This window comes from Aptenodytes forsteri, unplaced genomic scaffold (assembly GCF_000699145.1).
Source record: "Aptenodytes forsteri isolate BGI_AS27 unplaced genomic scaffold, ASM69914v1 Scaffold273, whole genome shotgun sequence".
NCBI lineage: Eukaryota > Metazoa > Chordata > Aves > Sphenisciformes > Spheniscidae > Aptenodytes > Aptenodytes forsteri.
Genome location: NW_008795041.1, coordinates 4675718 through 4698898, shown reverse-complemented (window position 1 = coordinate 4698898; position 23181 = coordinate 4675718). Strand labels below are relative to the sequence as shown.

The 23181-nt window shown below is 44.6% G+C and overlaps 1 protein-coding gene across 1 annotated transcript; it reads left to right on the top strand.

Moving 5' to 3' along the window:
- The first annotated feature begins 1814 nt into the window (after window positions 1–1814).
- PCYT1B (phosphate cytidylyltransferase 1, choline, beta) lies at window positions 1815–22157 on the top strand. The gene is made up of 8 exons (XM_019471420.1): window positions 1815–1895; window positions 4638–4737; window positions 6188–6304; window positions 9802–9953; window positions 10904–10982; window positions 14226–14368; window positions 16827–17015; window positions 21840–22157. Exons 1-8 carry the CDS (start codon window positions 1815–1817, stop codon window positions 21948–21950), a joined length of 972 nt encoding a protein of 323 aa, XP_019326965.1. The 3' UTR covers window positions 21951–22157.
- The last annotated feature ends 1024 nt before the right edge of the window (window positions 22158–23181 follow it).

Genomic DNA, 23181 nt, shown 5'->3' with positions numbered 1-23181 from the left:
GCTGCCCTAAGGATCTTGAACTCCACCATTTTGTGGTCACTGCAGCCCAGGCTGCCCTTGAGCTTCACATTCCCCACCAGGGCCTCCTTGTTGGTGAGAACAAGGTCCAGCATTGCACCTCTCCTCGTTGGCTCCTCTACCACTTGGAGAAGGAAGTTATCATCGACACATTCCAGGAACGTCCCAGATTGCTTATGCCCTGCCATGTTGTCCCTCTTAGATGGCAATACACCTATTCTCTCTACCAAGAGAACAACGTTTTTGTCTATGGCACATGGTGAGGGAGGTAGTATAGCTGTGCGAATCAACAAAAAAAAAAAAGAAAAAAAAGAGTAGCTCCTTCCATTAGCACATGTTGCATGCAGATTGCTTATGCCCTGCCATGTTGTCCCTCTTAGATGGCAATACACCTATTCTCTCTACCAAGAGAACAACGTTTTTGTCTATGGCACATGGTGAGGGAGGTAGTATAGCTGTGCGAATCAACAAAAAAAAAAAAGAAAAAAAAGAGTAGCTCCTTCCATTAGCACATGTTGCATGCAGTTACCCTGCAGGCAGAGTTATAATGGCAGATGCACTATGGCATAGATGGGTCTACATTTGCCCATTTAAAAAAATACTTCTGTCTTCCTAGCCGCTATGTAAAAAAAAAACCAACCAACAACCATACAGAAAACAAGCAAACAATAACACAACTAATTATTTCCTATTACAGGCTGTAAACAAAAGAGAGGGTGTGGAGGTGCTTTGACCTGTTCTTTCAGTGGTATGACTCCTGTTCCTCTACAAATCACCGACCACTTTCCTTTTAATCCATTGGAAACATAAGCTATGAATGTTTATCTGCTGACCAGCAGCTAAGTTAAACAGCTACGGTAGCCTAAGAGACTATGAAGAGTGATAATAAAAAGGCAGCATCAAGATACGCCTGAAAATAAGCTGCTCTAGCTGTCATGTAGGGTTTCTTCATAAAGTATCCCGGCCACAGAACCAGCTCAGTGCTGCCTACCACACGGTACTCTCCTCTCTGGGCTACTGTCTCATTAAATGTAGTTGGGGGTTACAAAGACGTTACTGGGTGCAAATGGAGCTGTGAGGCATTTGCTAGGAAGCCCCCCTTTACTTACCTTCCATCTTTTAATTTCCTGAAGTTTATTGAGCATCATTCAGTTATTTTGCAAATTTGTGAGAATGCAAGTAAGACACTGTTTAAACTTGACATAGAATGAATGGCTTCTGATATGCTAGGCTTATTGGATATGATGTTCTTGCATACGTTCATTTTTAGGAAGTGAATTTAATTATAATTGAATGCAGTGTCTTCATTCCCAGCAAATAGGACTTGCATTGCAAGAGTTTTTTTAACAACTTCTGAAGTAAATATCACTAATAAGTCCTAATATTACAATGATTTCTCCGTTTATGACATGTAATAGGCTTTCTCTAGACACCACATATTAATAATACAGTAACAATGCGGCATTTGGACTGCTTAAATGAAAGTAAGGTCTCGCTGCTGACACCAGGTGTAAGGTGCTTATGTCATCAAAGATAACCGCAAAGTGTGAGCACCATGTAAATAATTTTCTATTCCTATCTATTAAAGCTCTAGAAACTGGAAGAGTTATCAGTTCGAGCACTGTACAAACCACCTTGCAGTTAACAGGGAAGGGCAACAAAAATAATCAAAGTTGTGGACCAGCTTCCGTGCAAGGAACAAATAAACACGGTAAAGCTCTTCAGCCTGGAAAACGTGACTGAGGGGAGAAAAGGGAGAGGACTAGGAAATCATGAGAGGCGGGGAATAGGTGACTATGGATGAATTTACTGAAGCTTCCAGTACAAGAATATCAAATAATACAAGGAGGAGGCAGGTGCTGAACAAACAAAATGAGGTAATTCATCACTGAACTCATGCTTAGGCTATAGAGCACCCTACTACAGGATGATGCAGATCTCAGAAGCTTACCTTGGTCCAATATACGAGGCTAATTTGACTTGCTTGACTAATCATAAAATGTAAATGCCTAGAAAATAATGAAGGCACAGATGAAGGGAAAAATCTGTCAGAGAAGACAGACGTACATTTGCACAAAGTCTTTGTCTAACCATCTGATTATTGGCAAAACTATAGCGAATTTCTAAAAGTACTTTAATGGATTAACCAAAATGAAAAAGCTGCTATATAAATTACTTGCTCTTTTCTCCCAATTCTAGTTATTACTGACAAGAAACTGGAAGGAATACAAGTAATTATATACAAACTGAAAGAGGTTTGATGAATTATTTCTGGTTTTTAATAATTTCTTGAAATATTTTATCTTATGCTATAATATACAAACCAAACAGTCTCATCTTATTTTACTCCTGAGATGTTTTTGTTAAGCGCAGCAACATTTTTTCTAGGCCAGATAAAATGAAATAGTATTGGATACTCATTGGGAAGCTATTGCTGTATTTCCCTTGATCTGTCAGCACATGGTATTTATGCATTTCTCTACGTGGCTTTCATAGAATATTGCTGATTTTAATCTATTCTCTTTAATGTATTTTCATATCCAGTGACTTGAGAGGTCACAGAGTAATGGGAATATTGACAGGTCTGGTTCTAAGCCCTCGACCATAAAGCAGGCTTTAACGGTGAGCATTTACAAAACCTGGACTGATGGGAAGCTAATAGAGGTTGTTCGCCATTGAGCAAAGACCGAAAGAAAAATCTTGGTGTTGCAAAGGTGTTTGCTGGGGTGTTGCGGGGGGGGGGGGGGGGCAAAATCTTCCTGCAAACCAGGCCTATTTTCTTCAAATAATCTCCAAGGAAACAGCCTCTGCCAAGCTAGGATCTGATTACCTAGCCATTACTGTTTTAACATTTCTGCCTTCCTCTTTATCCCAGCGGGAACCGGGCTGTATGGGCTGCCGTGTAACTTGACCTTGCTTGGAGATAAAAAGACGGGTTAGCACACAGCGATTGCAAAACCAGAAGCAAAAAGACAGTATTTAGAAAATAAAGGAAGGAGCTGGCACAGTATGATTATGTGTAATGTTCTACGCTGTGCGGCATGGGTGGCCCGACGAACAGTTCCCGTCCATGAAACCCAGACAGAAACTTGGACTTGGTCATAGTTTCTCCATTTTTAACCTTGTCCCTGCAGAGATGCTGTGATTTTCATCACTAAGATACTAATGATGATGATTTGAGATTATGAAAAAAAGGAAAGAAAAAGGGAAGGAGAAAAAAAAGAAATCTACATAAAATTTTAGCGCTTTCGGTAAACAAAATGACTAGTAAATCAGCAGAAAGAGCTGGATATGAATCTTTAAGTCTTTGTTGCTCTTTTACTACTGTCCTCTGAGCTTTCCATGCAACAAGCCAGTGAGCCCAGAGGTCAGCAGCAATTAGGCATGACATGTTTTAAAGTGTCTCAGGGATGCTAAAGAAAATAAATGCTCAGTGATTAAGCATTCAGCGTCTAAAAGCTGAAGAAAAGTGTAAAGGGAACAAGAGATTCTGTTACGATCAACCGTGGGTGCTCAAACTGGTATGACAACTGTACATCACACAAGTGGTCACTGTCAAAACCCAAGCAAGCCACTGCTGCAAGGCCACGAGGTCCCAGCTAAATCATGGTGGAGGCAAAGGGATAGATTTCCTTCGGCTTGTCTCAACTGCCACCTCATCTCACAAAAACAAAGCAAACCAAAACTCAGCTCATGGTAGTTTGCTGTTTCTATGATATCGTAAAGATTTCAAGCCAAGAGCAGCAGAAGCATGTTTTTTCATATCGGACCATATGGCAGATAATAAATATCGGAGGTTCTGATCGCTGATAACTTCCTATATAGGCATGGGCAGAAAATGCCATTTCTGTAATCAAGTTTCCTGACAGATAATGCCATGTCATTCTTCACACATCCTCACTCTCTCTCTTATATCTTTAGGTTATAAGCTCTTCAGAGCAAGTACCCTTGTGGTGCTCTGATCACAGTTAGACCATTTTAGTACTATTACAGTATGTGTCAGACCGGAGAAAGGAGTTGCAGCCCAGTTAGCTCTAGTTAGGCGGGACTTCTGGTTGCAGTCTTGGCTTTATTTTGAATGGCTCCTCAAAATTATACAAGGTTCTGATTAAAGACACAACAAAACCACCTGTAGTCTCAATCATCTCTACTGATGTCTTGTCAGTGGGAGGAGCTGGTGCTTGTGAGGAGGTGGCCCATTTGCAGCTTTCTAAATCCCAGTTAGTTTTTCCAGCTATTATTTACACATAGCAGAATACATTTTGCATCTTGGGCCTTTGGACTTACTGAGACCAAACCAAGGATTAAGCTGCTTGGGCCATCAAACCCGACTTTGCCCTGCAAAAGAAAAATTATGAACCTGCACCTACCTCAAAAGTGCTTGAACTTCTCAACAGACAAAGAATTAAGTTGCATGATGTGTTTGGAAAGCTTTATTTTCCTCATCATTTTACCTTGTGTGAATTGTGTATGCTCAGGGGTGACCAAAAAGCAATAATCCCCGGGGAAAAAAACAGCATTAAGCCTGGTTACAGCATCCTGCCACAGCTAAATGGTTCTTTTTTAACTACTTGATGGAAAAACCAAACTTACTTTCTTTGTGTTTTTCCCCCTTCCAGACTCTGACAGCACCTGCTCCATTTGCAGATGAAACAAGCTGTCAGTGCCAAGCCCCCCATGAGAAGCTAACCATTGCACAAGCCCGCCTGGGAACGCCAGGTATGTGTAGAGAGCAACATCAGCAGGACCATGGGTGCTGGGACCCTGGGACCAAAGCACAGGCTCTCCCTTACAAACGTCTGTCAATGCTCACTTGTGCCTTCCACTTGGAAGCAGAAAGGCCGGCCTGGTATCTGGTGCTATCAGGTAATGGGGAAGAAACCAGTAACTAGAGGACCATTATCTTCTGCTAGGGAAACAACAGGAGAAAATGTTTCAAGTTGGAGTTTGATGTTTTCGTGGAGGTCTGCATGTTGGTTGGAAGGAAGGCTTGCCAGTCCGCTCCAGCCAGCCTGAAAACTGTGTTGTGTAGTGGCTACCTCCTGGATTCTCTTCCCGTACTGCCTCTGTATGCTGGAAAACCTCTTCTTTCTCTGATGTTTTTGTTGATTACATCAGACCTTAAGGGGCCTTAAAGGCCATTTGCCCTTTGAAAAGAAACCATGCCCGATTTTGGAACTCTTTGTCTGGACATTTTTTCCAGACCTACCTTTGTGATTGGGCTGGGGAAACAGGATGATTTCACATAAAGTCCCAAATAACTACTTCAGCCCCCCTAAATTCCAAGAGATGCTTTAAAAAAAGCCTTCGTATACTTATTTCACATATTTAAAATAAGCTTTTAAAGTACATACACTTTATACGGGTAAGCTGCAGCTTTCCAGTCAGCTCTGCAAGGAACAATGTTCTCCCGTGGACCCTTGGGTGTCCTGACAGCAGAGACATCTCTCTGTGGCTCTGAAGCACAGTCCGTGGAGGTTGAAGCTCTGTTGCTTTCATCTCCGCTGTCCTTTTGCTTGGAGGTGGCACAGCTGTCAGGCGTGTCATTTGGTAAAGCAAGTCCTTTTTCTGTCTGGAGGCTGCTGCTGAAGATGTCGTACAGAAAGCAAGAGTTATAAGGGTGATAGCAGGAGGATGGTGAGAAAAAGAAATGATAGGCTCGTTAGAGAGAAGAGAAGAGCTTAGGGGAAGTATGAAAAAAGGGAAGCGAAAGGTTTATGTGGAAGAGGTAAGCAATACATTTTTACAGTGGTAAGCTGTGGAAAAAAGTAAGTCACAGACAAGAGGGGAGGAAAAGGGAGATGATAGGAAAAAATAAGGAAAATTTTGAAAAAATCCAGGAAGCAGAACTGTCTAGAAAGGCAGAGAGAAGAGAACAAGACATATGGTGGAACTCCGAATGAGGCAGGAAGATGACATTTTTGCTAAATTAGAATACGGGGATGATGGATGATAATAAATAGGCTAAGTCTGAGAGAAAACAGCAGAGAGTACAGAGAAGAACAAGTAACGAGCAGGATAAAACACTGCGAGTTCACCCCCGGTGCATTTTGAATATCAGAACTGGGGTAAATCTCCACAATCATCTGGGAACAAAAACCTGTCCGGTAGAATTAAGTGCAACTTGTTTTGGGTCTGAAAAATCACTGTTGTGTTTCTTTCTCCACAGTTGACAGACCTGTCAGAGTGTATGCAGATGGGATATTTGACCTCTTCCACTCTGGCCATGCTAGAGCTCTTATGCAAGCCAAAACTCTATTCCCAAATAGCTACTTATTAGTAGGAGGTAAGATCAGAGTTATTTATCACGCTGGATTTTTGCTTCTGTGCTTCAGTATCAGAGAGTTATTGCCTTGTTCGCACCCCCAGCTGTTTATACACTGTGACTTTGAATACTGCTTTCACTCTGGGGGCTTTCTATAGGCGATTTGCCTTGAATTACATCTTGCAATTGCATCAATTAAAGTAAAAGTCAAATTCTGCCCTCAGCAGCACAGGCACAATTCCCATTCTAGTTAAAGCAGGTGCCTGCATGACTCTGAGCTTAGAATAGCTCCATATGAATAATTTACCTTTTTCAGTTATTCGCTCAAAATTGTTCAAAGATGGAGATGAGTGAATGAGATCAACCGCTCATTTATTTCTGGCTCCTCGGTCCCTCCACCAGCCAGGCACAGCCCACATCCCCTGGCTGCCAGGTCAGTACTGTGTGTGCAGACCCAGCCCTCAGCATCAGCAGAGAAGCTAAATCCAGCCCGTTATCATTGGAGACCCAAATGTAGGTCATGATTTGAACGTAATTTTCAGCTCACGAGTGTCCCCGGGCAGGTTACTTCCTTACTGGGTTTTTTGCCATGAATATCTTCTGGTTTTTGCTCTGCGGCTGGCTAACAGCTCTTCAGCAGTTGGTACGTGCCTGAGGAGTCACCGGAGGGTGGCTGTGTCCTGCCTAGCTGGCTGTGCAAGCCCTGCTCTCGCGAGGCCTCAGAAACATGCATTTGGGTTCCAGTTTCCCTGCACCTTTGGGGTTGAGATATGCCTCACGTAAACATTTCACAGCAACCTTCAACTGCTCAAATGCTTACAGCAGTGATGATAAAGCGAATGTGAATGCAACCTTCAGACACGTTATACGATGCATCATTTTGCATCTTTGTCCCAAATCAGTTGAAAGGCGGGGAAAAAAAGACCCAACAGAGAGGAAAAGCAAAATCTCCTTATAAACCCACTTTTTGGTTTTACTCTTAAGTTTGAATCGTGGCAATTCCCATGGAGCTTCCTGGGAGGGAAAGGAGACATCCCTTTGTTATGAAGGAAACCTTTAGGACTCTCTTGTTTTCCTGCTGAGCCAGATAGCTTGCAGGAGAAGCTAGTGGAGGTGCAAGACTGTGAGGTTTAAAAAAAATGCAAGTTATGTAGGTTTTGTTGTTGCTTTTAAAGGAGGGAGGGTGTGTCCCAGATCAGGGAAGGAACTCTGGGGCAATAGCCTGGCTCCTTTGAAATTCATGGCATAGCTTCACTTTGCCCTTATTTTTGGAGTGAAGGACAAAGCAGCCAGCACTCATCAGCACCTCTTCCCAGCGAGGCATTCTGCATCTTAGCATGTTTAAAAAATGGGCACCTTTCCACACCCACATACAATTTGTGCTGCAAAAGCACTGGTGTCATGTGTCTTTGTGGACACCACAACCAACCCTTTTTATTTCTCGTTGTGAAGACAATTATTTGGAGCTAAGGATTTTTTTTTTAATAGATATTTGTACCTTCCCAAATCAGTCATTAGAGCAGGACGACAGAATCAAAAGGAAGTACAGCGATATTGTGTCTGCTGTGTACATGAACAAACAGTAATCAAAAAATGAAATCAAACCTTTCTGCAGAATTCAAGCAAAAATTACTATTTTCCAATAATTTTAGTAGACTTTCTTCCAGGAGAGGGTAGCTTTAAGATGACATAAAGGCTGTAAATAAATATAAATACAATCTCAGAAAGGATCTTTCTACTGAAAATGCTTTGATCTCCATTAAATTTCTTGTCAGCAGGCATAAAAAAATGACATAATAGAATAGAGTGGCATTTCACTAGCTGAAATTCTTATGTATATTATTATCTGGCTTTGAATTTTGCACAAACTCCAGGGCTATCTAAGCCTTCCTACATTTTTCCTACTTTAAAGGTCCTTAACGACCATCACAGCAAGAACATCCATTTTAGATCTCAAAAAAGACTGCATCTTTGCCAGCGCCTCGCCTGATAGGTTGATGTTTTCAAATTAGAAAGAAGCAGCAGCTGTAGGGCTGCTCTCACACTTCCCTGCAGCATTAATAAAGTTGCATTTATCATTCATCAAGTACATTTACTATTTGTCCCGGCGTCACAGACAAGTGAGATCCAAAGGCATAGGTTTGACCTCTGGTGAAGGACAACCACTGTCAACCCAGCTATAAATGGGTATCACATTATTCCATGTGGGGTGCCAAATGACTGTCGTAGCTATAATATTGGACAGACTTACAGCTGTGGGGACAGGCCACTGTGTTTTACGTAATGCTATGTGGGTAGAAAGATAATGCCTAACTTTTATAGTCCTCCGGTAACACGGGTGTTGCTTCCCCTCATTTTAAAAGCAATGTGACAAAGTATTGGTATATCCAGAGTTAAAGGTGCAGGATTTCTGGACTTGCTCATTCCACTAGAGCGTACGGCTTCTCCCAGTCCTCTCCATGGGGCTTCCTCCTGCGACTTCCCATTTGAACATGGCACAGGCCTTACTTCTCTTTCTATGAAACCTGCTGAACTCAAAGCTAAACTCAGAGACAGATTCCTATAAAATCTGCCATGACTTGTTTTCCATCAGTGTTTATTGAGTGAGAAACTGTTCTGCTGTGATTTAGAGCTTTGTTGGCAAATGCATCATTTAGAGCGTTGTTTACATAAGAACAAAAAGTGGGATCAGGAGGCCCAGAGAGGCTGAGGGGTCTCCATCTTTGGAAACTCAACTGGACATGGCCCTGAGACCTGCTGTACTTCCTCCTGCGACTTCCCATTTGAACATGGCACAGGCCTTACTTCTCTTTCTATGAAACCTGCTGAACTCAAAGCTAAACTCAGAGACAGATTCCTATAAAATCTGCCGTGACTTGTTTTCCATCAGTGTTTATTTAGTGAGAAATTGTTCTGCTGTGATTTAGAGCTTTGTTGGCAAATGCATCATTTAGAGCGTTGTTTACATAAGAACAAAAAGTGGGATCAGGAGGCCCAGAGAGGCTGAGGGGTCTCCATCTTTGGAAACTCAACTGGACATGGCCCTGAGCAACCTGCTGTAGTTGACCCTGCTCTGAGGAGGGGGGGGGTGGATTAGATGACATCCAGTGGTGCCTTCCGGCCTCGACCATTTTGTGCTACATGACATTTGCGAGCACTGTTATTGCTGACGCTGCACTTTTTGATTGTTTTGAAAGCATTGTCCATCACGCCTGAAATTTCACAGCCCGTGAAATATAGTGGGATTGAGTTACCTCAACATGTGCATATAGTACTGTTTGAGATGTCCTACAATATCTCATTGGGCTCTGGCTGCAGCTCCAGAAAGTGAAGGATCTCTCAGAAGTCCACGGTTGTACCTGCCAACCCTGAGCAGAACTCTTAGATGCCCTGGAGCACCCCAAAATTAGCTAAGCTAATAACTAAGTGCTTAATGGCATTATCAGGAAATAATTAACTGCTGGTCATGCTAATTCTACTGAGTGTGGAGCCATTTTGTTGATACTTCCATATTTTAGTTTGCAGTGATGATTTAACTCATAAATTCAAAGGCTTCACTGTGATGAATGAAACCGAGCGATACGAAGCCCTCAGACACTGTCGTTATGTGGATGAGGTCATCAGAGATGCACCCTGGACACTGACACCCGAGTTCCTTGAAAAACATAAGGTACATTTCTCCCCGTATCCCTCCCTTCCCCTTTGTAGACTGACAGTTGAGAATAAACAGCAAGCCTGTGAAATTCTATTAGCTGGAGCAAATTATTTAATTCAGTTAATTCCAGTCCCTGAAATTAGGTACGTGGCATTGCTTGCCTCCATCTTTGTCAGAAAATGTTATGTTTGTCTTGCCTTTTTTTCTCAGGATGCTGAGGTGATTTCTGTTGTGGGATTTTTAAATGGCAAAATAACACTGAAGAATTATTCACAAATTGACTTTCAGGAAAGGAGATCATGAACCAGAAAAGTTATCGTGTAGTGACTAAAGTCCTGTTAAAGTCCTGAATTAAAGGCACGTTTCTTATTAATGTCAACAGGTGCAATAATTGGCCAGAAATACGTAAAAATGTCATGTGTCCTCTGAAAGGCAGGATAGAAGTTCTTACATGCTATTGACTGTCTTGCAATGTATATAAATCGTAACAAAAGCATAATTAACTAGGATGTATTTTAGTGTCCACATCACTGGGTGACAAATGGACAGCATGACAGTACTAGGCATACATGTATATACGCACAGCCCTAAGGAGGCAGAATCAATAATCCTGCCTCCGTAGTTTTGAAAGCCAAGGCTTTGCCACTTGACTTAGCTCTTCCAGTAGCAATAAAAGCAGGAACAGCTGTCTTAGGATTTGTACAGAATATCACACAGAGCCAGCCAGAGCGATGTGTTAATGGCAGTGCTTCTGGAGACAAGCTTTCTGTTCTTTCGTAATCAATCATACAACACAGCAGTTATAGGCCTAAATCTAGTGCAATATTCTAGGTGATGGCTTTAGGATGAGAATGTCAAAAACGAGTCAGCTGAAGTCGAGAAAAGAGATGATCCTCCACAACGAGCCCCCACTGAATCAAAATTCAGTGATGGTGGCATGTGATTCTTCTTCTGTTCACTGGCAGATTGACTTTGTAGCCCACGATGACATCCCGTACTCCTCCGCTGGCTCGGATGATGTATACAAACACATAAAGGAGGCAGGTAAGGGCAACCTTATATTTTTGGCACCTTCCTTTTCAGCTTCAGCTCAAATTCTTCTACTGCCTTTTGACCACGACTGCGGGGAGAGAAGCAGTAGAGATAATATCACGTTCTCTTACACCCTAATGGTAGGTACTGCTGACTTCAGCAGACAGGCTCACTTTGTAAAACCACAAAGGATGTCCTTGGCTGAATTCCTGCCATAACCCCCAGCAAACCATTCAAATCTGTCACGGAAGAGTCCCATCTGGGTTTTTTTAAACAATTTCAGAGTGCTCAACTCAGAGCTCTGAACCAATGAAAATGAGTTCAGTTCCCACAGCAGCCCAGCCAACTTCAGTGGTTTGTTGATGACCGCAAACTGATGACTCCTTGACACAGCCCAGTCCTGAAAACGGGCAAGCACAGGCAGCCTTCAGGAGGCATTAGGATCCACTTCTGATTTGCACTGAGGGTTCTTTTTACTACGCTGGCAGAGGGTTTAAATCAGTACCAGAGTGGTTAATTTGCAATGACTATTTAGCAGTTTGGTTGACTACCATATAACATTGAACGTGACCATGCTGAAGTCACCAGGGGTTTCTATCTCTTCAGTTCAAGGAAGCCGAATTAAATCTGAGGAGACAATATTAAGCCACAGTTCGCCAGCAGCAGCTGCTCTAACACAGCAAACAGCGCGGGAGGAGGAACTGATCATACCTTTCTTCTCCTGCTCCCTGGAGGTGCTGCTCTGAACACTAGCGAATCCATCCTCTTCCTGGTCTACATAAACGTGTATATTGGAGGCTTAAAAAAATTCCAGAGCAAATCTGCCTGATGGTAATTTGTCATGCAAAGTGACCTTCTCAAGCCATACAATGACAGCAGTAGACCAGGTATTGACCTGAGCTGAAAGAATAAACTTTTTATAGCAGCAGTTCTTGATCTTTTTCCACTTGCAAACCTCACTGTGGTGTCAGACTCACAACCTTCCTTTGGGAACTGCTGTTTCAGAGCCAGCACCAGCGTATTTCACTAGGCAATGGAACAAAGGGACCTCTGGTAAGGACGGGTCACCAAGGGACACACAGCATACGCGCTGGCCAGGCAGCTATGTTGCCTTTCTTCTATAAGGTGCTGAGTGCACGGGACAACATGACAGGAGCCCTTGGTGTCACTGCATCGTTACCAGACTGGGCTGGAGCCTGCCCAAGCCTGGCACATCCTTCTCTGCTGTTGTTGGGCATGGTGCCGTGCGCACGCATCCTGACGAGAAATTCAAACTTTGTTTGCAGAATAGAGTGTGGACTTACAGCTTCAGGGACTTATGGTCTGTCCCGTGACCGTCACTGCAAGATGCTGGAGAAGCAACTTCAGTCTTGTATGGTTGAATTTTGTTACATATAAACTGGGAATAATGTTACCTTATTTGTGAAAAGTTTTGAGATCTAGTGCTGTAATAGTCCCAACGCTCCAGAACAGCATTATTACAATAGTGAATTTCCCCGTTCTCCTAGGGTGTTTTGTTTTAAATAGACCAATGCTGTGTATGCACTTGCGCATTTTCCTTAGTTCCAGTACTCCCATTTTCCCACATCAGGTTGTTGGGGAGCAGAGAAGCGATGGGAACTGCGGAGCTCTTTGTGTAGATTCCCATGGTCTCCCATTTCCCCACTCCCTTCAGTGGGTGGGAGGGCATATGGACAATGGTGAGCTGGGTGACGGTGCACTGACTAAACCTCTGCACATCTGTGAACAATTAGTTTGGAAAACGTGAGTCAGTCCAACGCATGAAGCATAGGAAAGCAAAATCAGTGACTAAAGGTAATGTTCTCGTACATGGGTTTGTGCAGCTACTTGAAAACAATTCCGCTTTTGGCTTAGCAAGGGTAGGGTTTGGATTTGTTCATATATTCTTGTAGCTCCTATCTATAAAGGCTCCTGGCTCAAAGTAGTTTTCACTGCTTCCAAAAATAGTTTCCTTAGTGACTGCTGCAAGCCTGAAAAGCACGATCAGGAAAACCTCTCTGCTCGTGATTAAAATAATCTATTTTTTTAGCAGAGTATTACTTAGAGATCAGAAAGAAAAAATATCACATAGCATTTAGTCACAAGAGGCTGCTAAGCTTCTTGATTCCATCTCCAGATCTTTTTCTAACCCTGTGAAATTAGCTAGCAATGCCTGCCTACTTCAAGTGAATGTCTGAGGATTAATTTGCCAGTAGCCATACCACCTTTTTAAGACAAAGCGCTCCTTTGTTTTGCAAAACCATTTCCAGTCTTACCTTACAGCTCGCTCTCATCAGCAGCTTGATGTTGCAATTACATGTAAGTGATAGTAATACTTTTTTGTAGCCCTATCTAACTACTAAACCAAGGTGTGCTAGCACTCTGCTATTGCTGCCTTCGTGGCTTGCTTTAATGGTTCAAGTGATCCTGTCTTGATAAGGAGCAATTAAAAAGCAATATATTCCTCAGGTGTGTTGAGGAAGATACAAGCAGTATTAATAAGCGGCCAGTTTTATTAGGGACGGATCTGTTGGAGCAGGGAGAGTGGTTATGCAGCCACTGACACGGCCAGGTAGACATGAAATGGGGGCTATAGAGACCGAGACCCGCAGTCCCCACGCTGTATCTGTGTTTGTTCACACCACCATTACGCTTCATCTTCCTGTTACAAGCTACCGGCACCTCCAGGGTGTTTTCCAGTTACCATAACGCATCTTTTACCTGAGGGCGCTTCCTGGCTTTGGCCAAGGCCAGAGGCTGGTCTGTTTTACTCAGCAGAACAAAGGCTGCCAGACGGTGCAGCACAGGAGTGGAGGGGAGAGTGGAAATACACAGGAGCGCAGCAAATGGCCTTTCAATAGCGGGAGTGGAAGCCAACCCCCCGCTCCTTTATATAACGTTAAATAAGGGCTACGCTTATAGAAAGAACTGCTCAGTGAATTGTCACAACCACGAGGTTTAGTCTTCCTGGCTCGGGAGCCCCTGCCAGGCTAATAACTTCCACATCACAGCTGACACTGTGAAGAGGCCAAGTTTTAGCCTTTCTGAAGACTTGAAGAAAAATGAACGGTATAGCAACCTAGTGCCTTCCCTAAGCTCACACAGGAACAACGGGAAAGAACTAGGAATAAGACAGGCAGAATTGCGAGTCTCTTACCTTCGGTCAGGTATTTTTGTGTTCACCCTCAGTTACCTGCCACAGTGCCTGGTCCTGCCGTGCTTTCTCAGCGGGCTTTCTTTTCCCACTTTGCTCAGGAATGTTCGTACCAACGCAGAGAACCGAAGGTATCTCAACATCAGATATCATCACAAGGATCGTCCGGGACTACGACGTGTACGCCCGGCGCAACCTCCAACGAGGATACACCGCCAAAGAGCTGAATGTTAGTTTTATAAATGTAAGTACACCGATCTGCTTTTGCTTCTGAAACACTCCTAGGACCCTGCATGTAGAGTAAACGTTAAGAAAGCATATCTTCCTCCTGCTGCTTTTAAAATAGCTGGGAAGAACTTAATTTAAAAGAAACTGGTAAGCTGGGGGTAGTTTTAATTGCTCCTATTAATTAGCAGCTTCATTTCCATCTTATGCTTTCACGTTTGTGACAAAGCTGCTGCTCCCCCTTCCTCCTTGAGCTGTAGGTGACAATGACACACTAGGGAGGAGCCCACCCCCCCACCGCAGGCTTCTCAGCCATTCACCCAAGACACAATTTCTTTCTTTATTCCCATTGTGAGAAGCCAGCACAGAGAGCAAAGATTTTGATATGCAAACTTTCTCTACAATGTGACAGGAGAAAAAAAAAAAAAAAAAACCTAAACCCAACCGGTGAGCGGATTTTGATATGCAAACTTTCTCTACAATGTGACAGGAGGAAAAAAAAAAAAAAACTAAACCCAACCGCTGAGCAGTGAGATTACTAGAGGAAGCTAAAACGGTTTTTAAAAGACAAGGAAGCGTGTTAGGAAGCTGGTACGTAAATGATGCTGATCAGAAGCCACAATAGGTAGGGCAAGAGCACCATTTGAAAGGGTGGCTCAAATTATGCAAACTTTCTCTACAATGTGACAGGAGGAAAAAAAAAAAAAAACTAAACCCAACCGCTGAGCAGTGAGATTACTAGAGGAAGCTAAAACGGTTTTTAAAAGACAAGGAAGCGTGTTAGGAAGCTGGTACGTAAATGATGCTGATCAGAAGCCACAATAGGTAGGGCAAGAGCACCATTTGAAAGGGTGGCTCAAATTATTCAGCTTCCACATACAGAACTGCACCTTACCCTCCAGTGAGGAGTAAACACTTAACAGAAATGAAAGTTTACTTTCCTTCATTTTCTGTTTCACGTCTTAAGGCCTCGAGATAACCCACAGAACTGAAGTCTTCCTTGTGATTGGGCTGGCTCACAGCAGGACTTCCCACCTCCTTCCCTGGAGCTGGGAAACCCCCTTGTGAAGGACTGAATTGTGTCATTTCATGAGGGTTTTGTTTACTTGTTTCTTATTTTGAAGTCTGGCAGATAAATCACAGATCACAGGGCATAAATATTTATTTCACAGTGCTTTTTTTTCAGTCCTCTACACCTCCAGAAAATCCTGCTTGTAAGTACTCCACCCAGAAGGATCACTATTACAAATATCCATTAAATTAAGGCATGCGGGATGCCTTGGGGGTTCTCAGATTTAACCTTTAGTAGCTCTGAGGTTAAGATACTGTTGCATAAGGTATGCTTCTCCCCAGTCTCAGATACTGATGTATCCTGAAGTCTCTCCTGGCGCTTGGTTATTTAGCTTATAGTAATTTAAATGCAGAAATACTAACTTGCATCAGAGGCTGTTTGTGTTTCAAAATGAAAAAAACCCCAGGATTTCACCAAGACAGAAGAGTGCTGGTCTCCTCGTTAAAGAAAGGCACGGTCACCTATTAGGTGCAGAGTGAGTTCGGTTTCTTTGGACCTTGAGGATTTTGTTTGGCCTTGTGGCCTGCAAAGACAGTTCTTCTAGTGTTTCACAAACTAGAATAAAACCCACCTCAGCACTAAACAGTATTTGTTTTAAAAGTAAATTCAAGTGCCCATTAAATGAAGTTCACAGGAAATTAAAAGCTGATAGTGATCTGTGCTTCTACAGAGACCATTACACCTTCAAGGGCACAGCGCTCGTTTGCTGTGGCCCCTGTATGTTTGAGGAGCACAGGAGCGTTTCGGGACAAAAGCCCTTTAACCCTGAAGTATTTTAGAAGCTTGGCCCGATGTTAGCCCCCTAACATTATCTTCTCTGTCCCTCTCTTCTTCTGTGTGCCTTAGCAATTAGGAGTTCGCTCTCTTTTCTATCAAGTCTGCTGGCCACAAGCTGCTGGCCTACGCACATCTTTCTGTTGCAGCCAGAAGCTCCTGTATTAGCCAGGCTTGGAGGTGAAGAGAGTTTTCCTTCTGCACTGCAGAAATCAGACCAAAGAGACATTTTGGTCCAAGTTACCATCCAGGCTGGCAAGTCAGCAGTGGGCTGTGTTTGCTAGGAAACCCAGGGAGATTTGCCTTTTGCTTAAGTTTGAGCTGTTAATTTCTCACTGGTATCCTTCACAAGATTCATATAATTTTCAAAGTGCATTCAGTTTGAAAATATGGAAAGATTCATGTAGTGAATTAAACACAGTAATCACACAAGACGGTCTTTTCAATATGTACCTTCTGCTCTTCATTCCACAAATGTTAAATTTGCATTTATAAAAATAATGTGGGAATAGTTAACCAAGGCCATATGTATTAGGATACATTAATGCAATTTTTTTCATCTTCTCAACTGTCAGTGGCTAATTATTTCCAAGTCCCTACATATTAATCTCTGTCCACACTTTTAAAACAGGAGAAGAAATACCGATTTCAAAACCAAGTGGACAAAATGAAAGAAAAAGTCAAGAACGTGGAGGAAAGATCAAAAGAATTTGTTTACAAGGTGGAAGAGAAGAGCCATGACCTCATTCAGAAATGGGAAGAAAAGTCCAGGGAATTTATTGGCAACTTTTTAGAGCTGTTTGGACCCGACGGAGCCTGGGTAGGTATTCTGCCATCCCAGGAAGTCTGAGTGGTTTTTATTTATCTTCTGTAATGCAGATCAAGAGCAGATTCTTTTGCTGCAGTCTTTGTTTTGAAAGCCAGCACAGTAGGATAACGCCAAACCTGCTTGCTGAATCCAATAACGCATGCCAATACTGCAGCGGGAGGATTTGCCACTTGTGGCTGTTGCTTCTTTGGGATAATTTCTGTCCCTTGTGAAGGTGCGATGCTGAATGTGATACTGCAGTCAGTATAGCTGTGTAACAGCAGCACACGAGCAAACAGGCTAACACAGTCTATTCCCCCCATTAGCGCTAAATGGGACCACACAGACATCAGGGAGAAACTATACACTGGAGGTGGTGAGGGAAACAGGGACGCTGAAAAGTTTTTCAGTAGTTCTTTTCATGCTCTGTACTCAGCAGAAGATGACGACTATTTTCTAACTTTAAAACCTACTGATTTAAAGTTCCAAGAAATGATTTTACATGGTGGGGGGCCAGGCTCATCTGACTGACTGCAGGGAAGGCTCAGGTGGAACTGAAGCACTTTCGAACCTCTCCTCAGTACATGCTGGCTTCACAGAGCCCATTTACCAAAGGTCCCCAGGTGCCATGGAAAGGCTGTTGAGAGTCCGTAACAGCATCCCTCCGGGGAGAAACCCCGTGGCCTTACCTGCTCAAACCGAAGTCATGCACTGAGTGGGTGGTGAGTTAGTGACACTTCAGAGCCCCAACTGAGTCCTGGCCCCCATCTTTCAGTTCTGATAGCTTGCCAAACCTTGAGAAACTTTGTTTTCTTGTACTACTTCCCTTTGCTACTTGAAACCAACAGCAAAGCTTATTTTGAATGTAAAAGTTACCATTTGCTTGAACAGACCTTCCCGTTGGGAGTCAGTCCTTTTCCAACAAGCTCTCTGTGCAGCTGTGTTCTGGTGAAAGCCCAGGCCCCAGCCAAGCCCTTCAGTACATCAGCGTCATCTCGGACGTGCTGCTCTAGTTGCAAGCTCCAAGTGAAGCTTTTGCTCAGTCTGAAGAAACGTGAGCAAGCACGGAGGAGAGCAGCAAGCAGGGCAGGGTGAATTGAGGGGAGCGGAGTAAGAGCTAGACAAGTAATCCTGCAGAACAGCAGGATGCTGCAGAGGTACGTTTTCAGACCGTGGCGTGCAGACAGTCAGGCAGCTCCCTCCTCGCTTGAAAGCAAACCTTTTGCAAGAGGCTTGTGCAAAGCTTTAACAGCTCATGGATTACAGTTTGAGGCAAAGTATCAATAGAGCAAGCCAGAAAAAACAGTTTAGGACTAGCATGGAGCAGATACTACTGGAATATTTTTAAAGAGCCAACACACACAATGTTCTCTCATGTCACTTATCAGTTCATACCTGAACAACTTCCCATCACAAAAGGTACCTTCTGTTGAAAGGATCTCAGGAGAGTTTTTGTTTATAAACAAACCCTCAAGAAGATTCACAGAACCCTGGTGAATTAAGTAGCCCACATCACAGCTGCGTCACAACTCCGTGCCACCAAAGCACGTAGTACCTGCCTCTTACTGGAGTTCTCATCTTTTCTCTGCCACGACTTGCTGTGTTGATTACCACTCAGTTGAGAAAAGCCTAAAATTAGGCTGTGAAGGCTTCAGAACAGAGACTGCATCTTTATAATCTCCTTACAGCTACATCTATCCCGTGCAAAGGCAGGTGCTCTCTGAATAACACCGGTCCCAGCCATAAAAACAAATAGCTTATTTAGCAATTTGTTCATTGACAGTATCATCTTCTTTGGGGAGGGGAAGAGGGTGAACTCTTCCGGTGAAAAGCCCAGGTTTACCTGCATTGACCACATCCACACGAAGAGTGCTTCCTCTGTAAGTTATTCTCCATAGAGCTGGGCGAGTGTTCACCATGTGGGATGGTCCTGTGGCCACAGGTGCTGAATAAATAAAACTAATGCTAACAGGGCACATGAAATCTACAGTAGGCAAGATGAGTTTGGCTGTGCAGAGAGGGGAAAAGAATTTCAAAGCCTTGATCCCATTCCCTGTCTCTACCCACTCAACACTGCAAACTGATGGCATTTTTAAAACCCCTTTGCTGATAAAACATTTTACCAAATTTGATTAGAGAAAAGCTGCTCTGCAAAGGTCTTTGGGGGGGGAGGTGGAGGTGGCCTCCTGTTTACTGAATTAGTGTCCCAACCACAGAGTAGGAAATCTGGTGCAACCGCAGAGACCTTTGCTAAAAACAAGAGTGAAATCTCCTTGCAGTGTTGTAGGAAAAGCGTCAGTGACAGCAAGCTGAGAACTCTTGTGGCTTTTTTAAAAATCAGTTTGAGCCTTGCAACAGGAAAGACTTTTAAAATAATGATAACTTGCTATTAGTGTCAAAACTGTTATTAGCATTAATTTGCCTTATCACCATTAGTTAGATGTTGCTTTTAATGTTGACAGTGAAAGTACAGGAATCGTTACGGGCACGCTAGATTCCTAGATCGGTAATTTGCATGCCATTAATATGCTATTATTATTTCACAAATAATTATTATAATACATTTTATGCTAGCATCAATTTTCTAGAAGTAAGGGCCACATAACCCACAAAAAAATATCGGTTTCTGAAAAGGTCAAAATGTCAGTTTTGAAACGTCAAGATGTCTATAATTCATTGGCAATTTTGCCCACCTGTGCAATCCCCTGTATGTATTTTTAATGCGAGAGAGTCACAGAGGGGTCAGAAACACTGATTAACATGGCATGAAACTTTTGTCCTGGCTTGAGAGAGGACCACCGCGCGGCCCGGCACGGAGGCCCTAATGGCAGACACCGCTCCACGGACGCGGAAAGCGGCAGAGTTCATTCCACCTTCTCTCAGACATGTACGAACAGGCAGCTGCGCTTCAGCTCAGCGGAGAGAAAGCAAGCCTCACAGGGCAGGGTTTCCATGCTAGCCTCCCTCTCAGAGGAGACGAGGTGTCCCTCCAAAGGGCCCGTTTCCCTCTATTCAGCGCACAGAGGGAGTCGGGGATGGCCACAGCGGGAAATGGCTGCATCACATCAGATGTCCGCGGGGGCTCAGAGGAATCTTACAGGTTGCGACTGGAACCCAGGGCCGGCGTTTAGGCCACACCGTGCGTCTGCAGCCTGGACCTGAGCACGACCTTGAAAGACTCAGCAGCTCAAAAGCAGCAGTCCTCCATAACACCCAACTAGCACTTGTTTTGTAAAGCAAAGAAGTATCAACACGTAGGCAATAAAATTCAGAAATAGGCATAATATCTTTGCCCAGTAGCAGGTCTGCCAAAAGCAAAGCGTTCTCTCCCTGAGCTGGTTGGGTGTACCTGAACTCGCTTGAACCAAGGCTTGGAAATTATTTTCCCACCTCTGGTAAAGGTCCAGAGCACGCTCAGCCTTGTCTATCCCTCCTGCACTTCAAGGGAGCCATTAACACTTGTGCTACTTCTTCAGCACCCAAGGGCCCGAGGCGCACCCCCCCCATTAGGAAGACCTTGCCTGCGAAGGGCATGACTTACTGACCCTGCTAGAGCACAGCTGGAGGGGAAGAGTCATTCTGGAGGCAGGTGAATTACACCACCACCTCCTCCTGCAGCAGTTGTGGTTTTAGCCAGCAACCTGGTGGCTAAAGCACTAATGCAGGAGGCAATTCGGACTGGCTGGGCACTCACCCTGCCGAAGGCGTGAGCACGCAGGCTTGTTCAAGCAACAAACTTTGCTGAAGCAGGGACCGGGAAGCAGGTGTCCTACAGCCTGGCTGAGGGCCTTAGCAGGAAGGTGGGGTTCTCCTTTCCATCCCTGGCCCGCGTGGCCCAAGGTACAGTCAAGTACCCCCTGCCATGTGGGATACCAGCCAAGCTGGGACACTGATCTCCCCCAGCACCGGTACCACAACACCATGAACCACTGCAACGTCACTGAGCTTTTTGAAGTGGCTGGTAAGGCGCCAGGGGCAGGAGGGAGTTAAACTGTTTTGCTTGGCCAGGAAAAAGATATTTCATATCAAACATAATTTTTTTTGTTGGGGGTTATCTTCAGTGAGAGGATGAAACAGACTAAGTCAAGCCAACAAACTCAATTTCTGTGATCTAAAGAGAAATTTTGCACTCCTACCGCTGCATTTCAACAGGCTCCGGGGCTTTGCCAGCCCTGGTGACATCCTCACAGCTCTCAGCAGCAGAAACCCTCCCCACCCGAATGCTTCCTGGCACCATTTATCAGGAGCAACCACCATCTGCTAACTATTGAGATTTTAGGAAGTCTTGACTATTTTGGACCTAGCAGTAGTGCAGGGGTAGGTTACACACTGTGGGTCTTTATGCGTGAGAGCATGGCTAAGCGTGGCTCCAGGCAGGAACTGTTCTGTCACTCTGCACTGCAGCGACGTCCAGGCTCTAAAACTAAGTTAATAAAGGCCCATGCAATAAAGATATAAATTGGGTGAGGGAGCTCACAGAGGAACAGTTAAGCTTGGTATTTGTGCTCAATCATTAACCCCCGGGATTAGCAAACACCAGAAACCTGATGGGAAAACCTAGCATTTGCCCCTCTGCTGGTGGGAATACTGAGTTTCAAAGAGGGGGAGGAAGAGCAGGACGGGCAGCCGCACGTTCCTTGGCTGGGAGGAAGGTCATCACAGAGCAGAGTCGCTGCAGGGGGAAGGGGAGGAGGAACAAAACAAAAACTCAAGCTGAGAAAGTCTGTGGACTGCAGCTGCCCAAGCAGGCAAACCCAGAATACGTTCTGCAGCAGTATTTTGCTCTCAGACCTAAGCAGCGACTTAACTTTGTCCGGGCTGGCTCTTCCGTTCCAGCCGAGCATCGCCTGCGATCCGACTCCCAGTACTCCAGCCAAGGTTGAGACTTCTTGTTCCCCATCCCCAGGAGGAGCAGCGAGGCGCTCGCATTTGGCATTTTCCACATGAAGCCTGCAGCAGCCACGCAGTAGGTGCTAGATCGCCTGTAACCCAGCCTGGCAGCCTAACGCAAGGCCACGTAGGCACTAACAAGTAGCGGCATTTGCCTTAGTGCAGCAGATCGCTAGACTGAAAAGGTGGTCTCTTCCACCCGACCAGCTCTGGCAGGCCTCCACTCAGCTTTACAAAGCAAAAATGACAATAAAGCCCAAAGCAGAACATCAAGCCTGCACGTGTTTCTCTTTTCAACAAAGACACCCGAATTCTGGCACTCCCACCCCCAATTCAAGGGTTTGGGTGGTGCCTGCTCCAGGTAGCTGGGGAAGTGGCTGCCAGTATTTGGCAGGCACCCGGCTGCCTCCCTTGAGAAGGGAAGGAGGAAAAAAGGCTGGGCCAGTCAGGAAGCTCAGCGGGAGACGGGTGGTCCGTCCCAGCACGCTAAAAGGAAAAGCTCCTAGGAACAAGGAACCTCGGGCGTTCAGGCAGAAAACTGACTTCTTGAGACAGAGTGCGACCAACACCTACAAAAAATCTGAAGGGAGCTCCCCCCCTAGCTGGCTTAGGACAATGCACACACTATTCTCACACTAGCGGTGTCCGACCTAAGAAAAAACCTTGTCATGCAAAAAACGGGTTATTACGAGCACAGTAGAAGAGGCAAAGGCTAAGTGTGGGCTGAACCGGCCATGCTTCAGAGCTGAAGTCTATCCTCTGTCCCCCTGCCCTCTCCCAGGGGAGAGGCACAGTGCAGCGCAGCCCCTGCCTGCCCACAGACATACCTTCCCCTCTGTGCATTACTCAGAGAGCATCTTTTCACTTTGCTTTTGCAGAAGCAGATGTTCCAGGAACGAAGCGGCCGAATGCTCCAGGCTTTTTCTCCCCGGCAGAGCCCAAACAGCAGTCCTACGCGAGGCCGTTCTCCATCCCGTTCTCCATCTCCGCCCTGGGTCTTCAATAAAGCCTCCCCTCCCTCTTCTCCAAAAGCTGCCTCTGCCTCCCTCAGCAGCATGAGCGAGGGAGACGAGGATGAAAAGTAAAATAAAGATATATTTTTTTAACCATGAGACAGAAGAACAAGCTATGAACTCAACCGCTGGATGGGGAGAAGCGCGAGGAACATCTGGGGTATCTCTGACAGCAGGGAATGTGCTCTGGGAGAAGACGCTGAAAACGGACCGGAGCACAGCAAGTGAGATCTCAGGAAGAGCTTATCCCATCCCCACTCCCTCGCGGTGCCTGC

What these genes read in the sequence shown, in the direction of transcription:
- PCYT1B (XM_019471420.1), top strand. Translation starts at nt 1,815, where the DNA reads ATGGATGAATTTACTGAAGCTTCCAGTACAAGAATATCAAATAATACA. An exon ending in AGCCCGCCTGGGAACGCCAG is followed by an intron (nt 4,738 to 6,187) that starts GTATGTGTAGAG and finishes CTTTCTCCACAG; the next exon opens with TTGACAGACCTGTCAGAGTG. An exon ending in TAGCTACTTATTAGTAGGAG is followed by an intron (nt 6,305 to 9,801) that starts GTAAGATCAGAG and finishes TCCATATTTTAG; the next exon opens with TTTGCAGTGATGATTTAACT.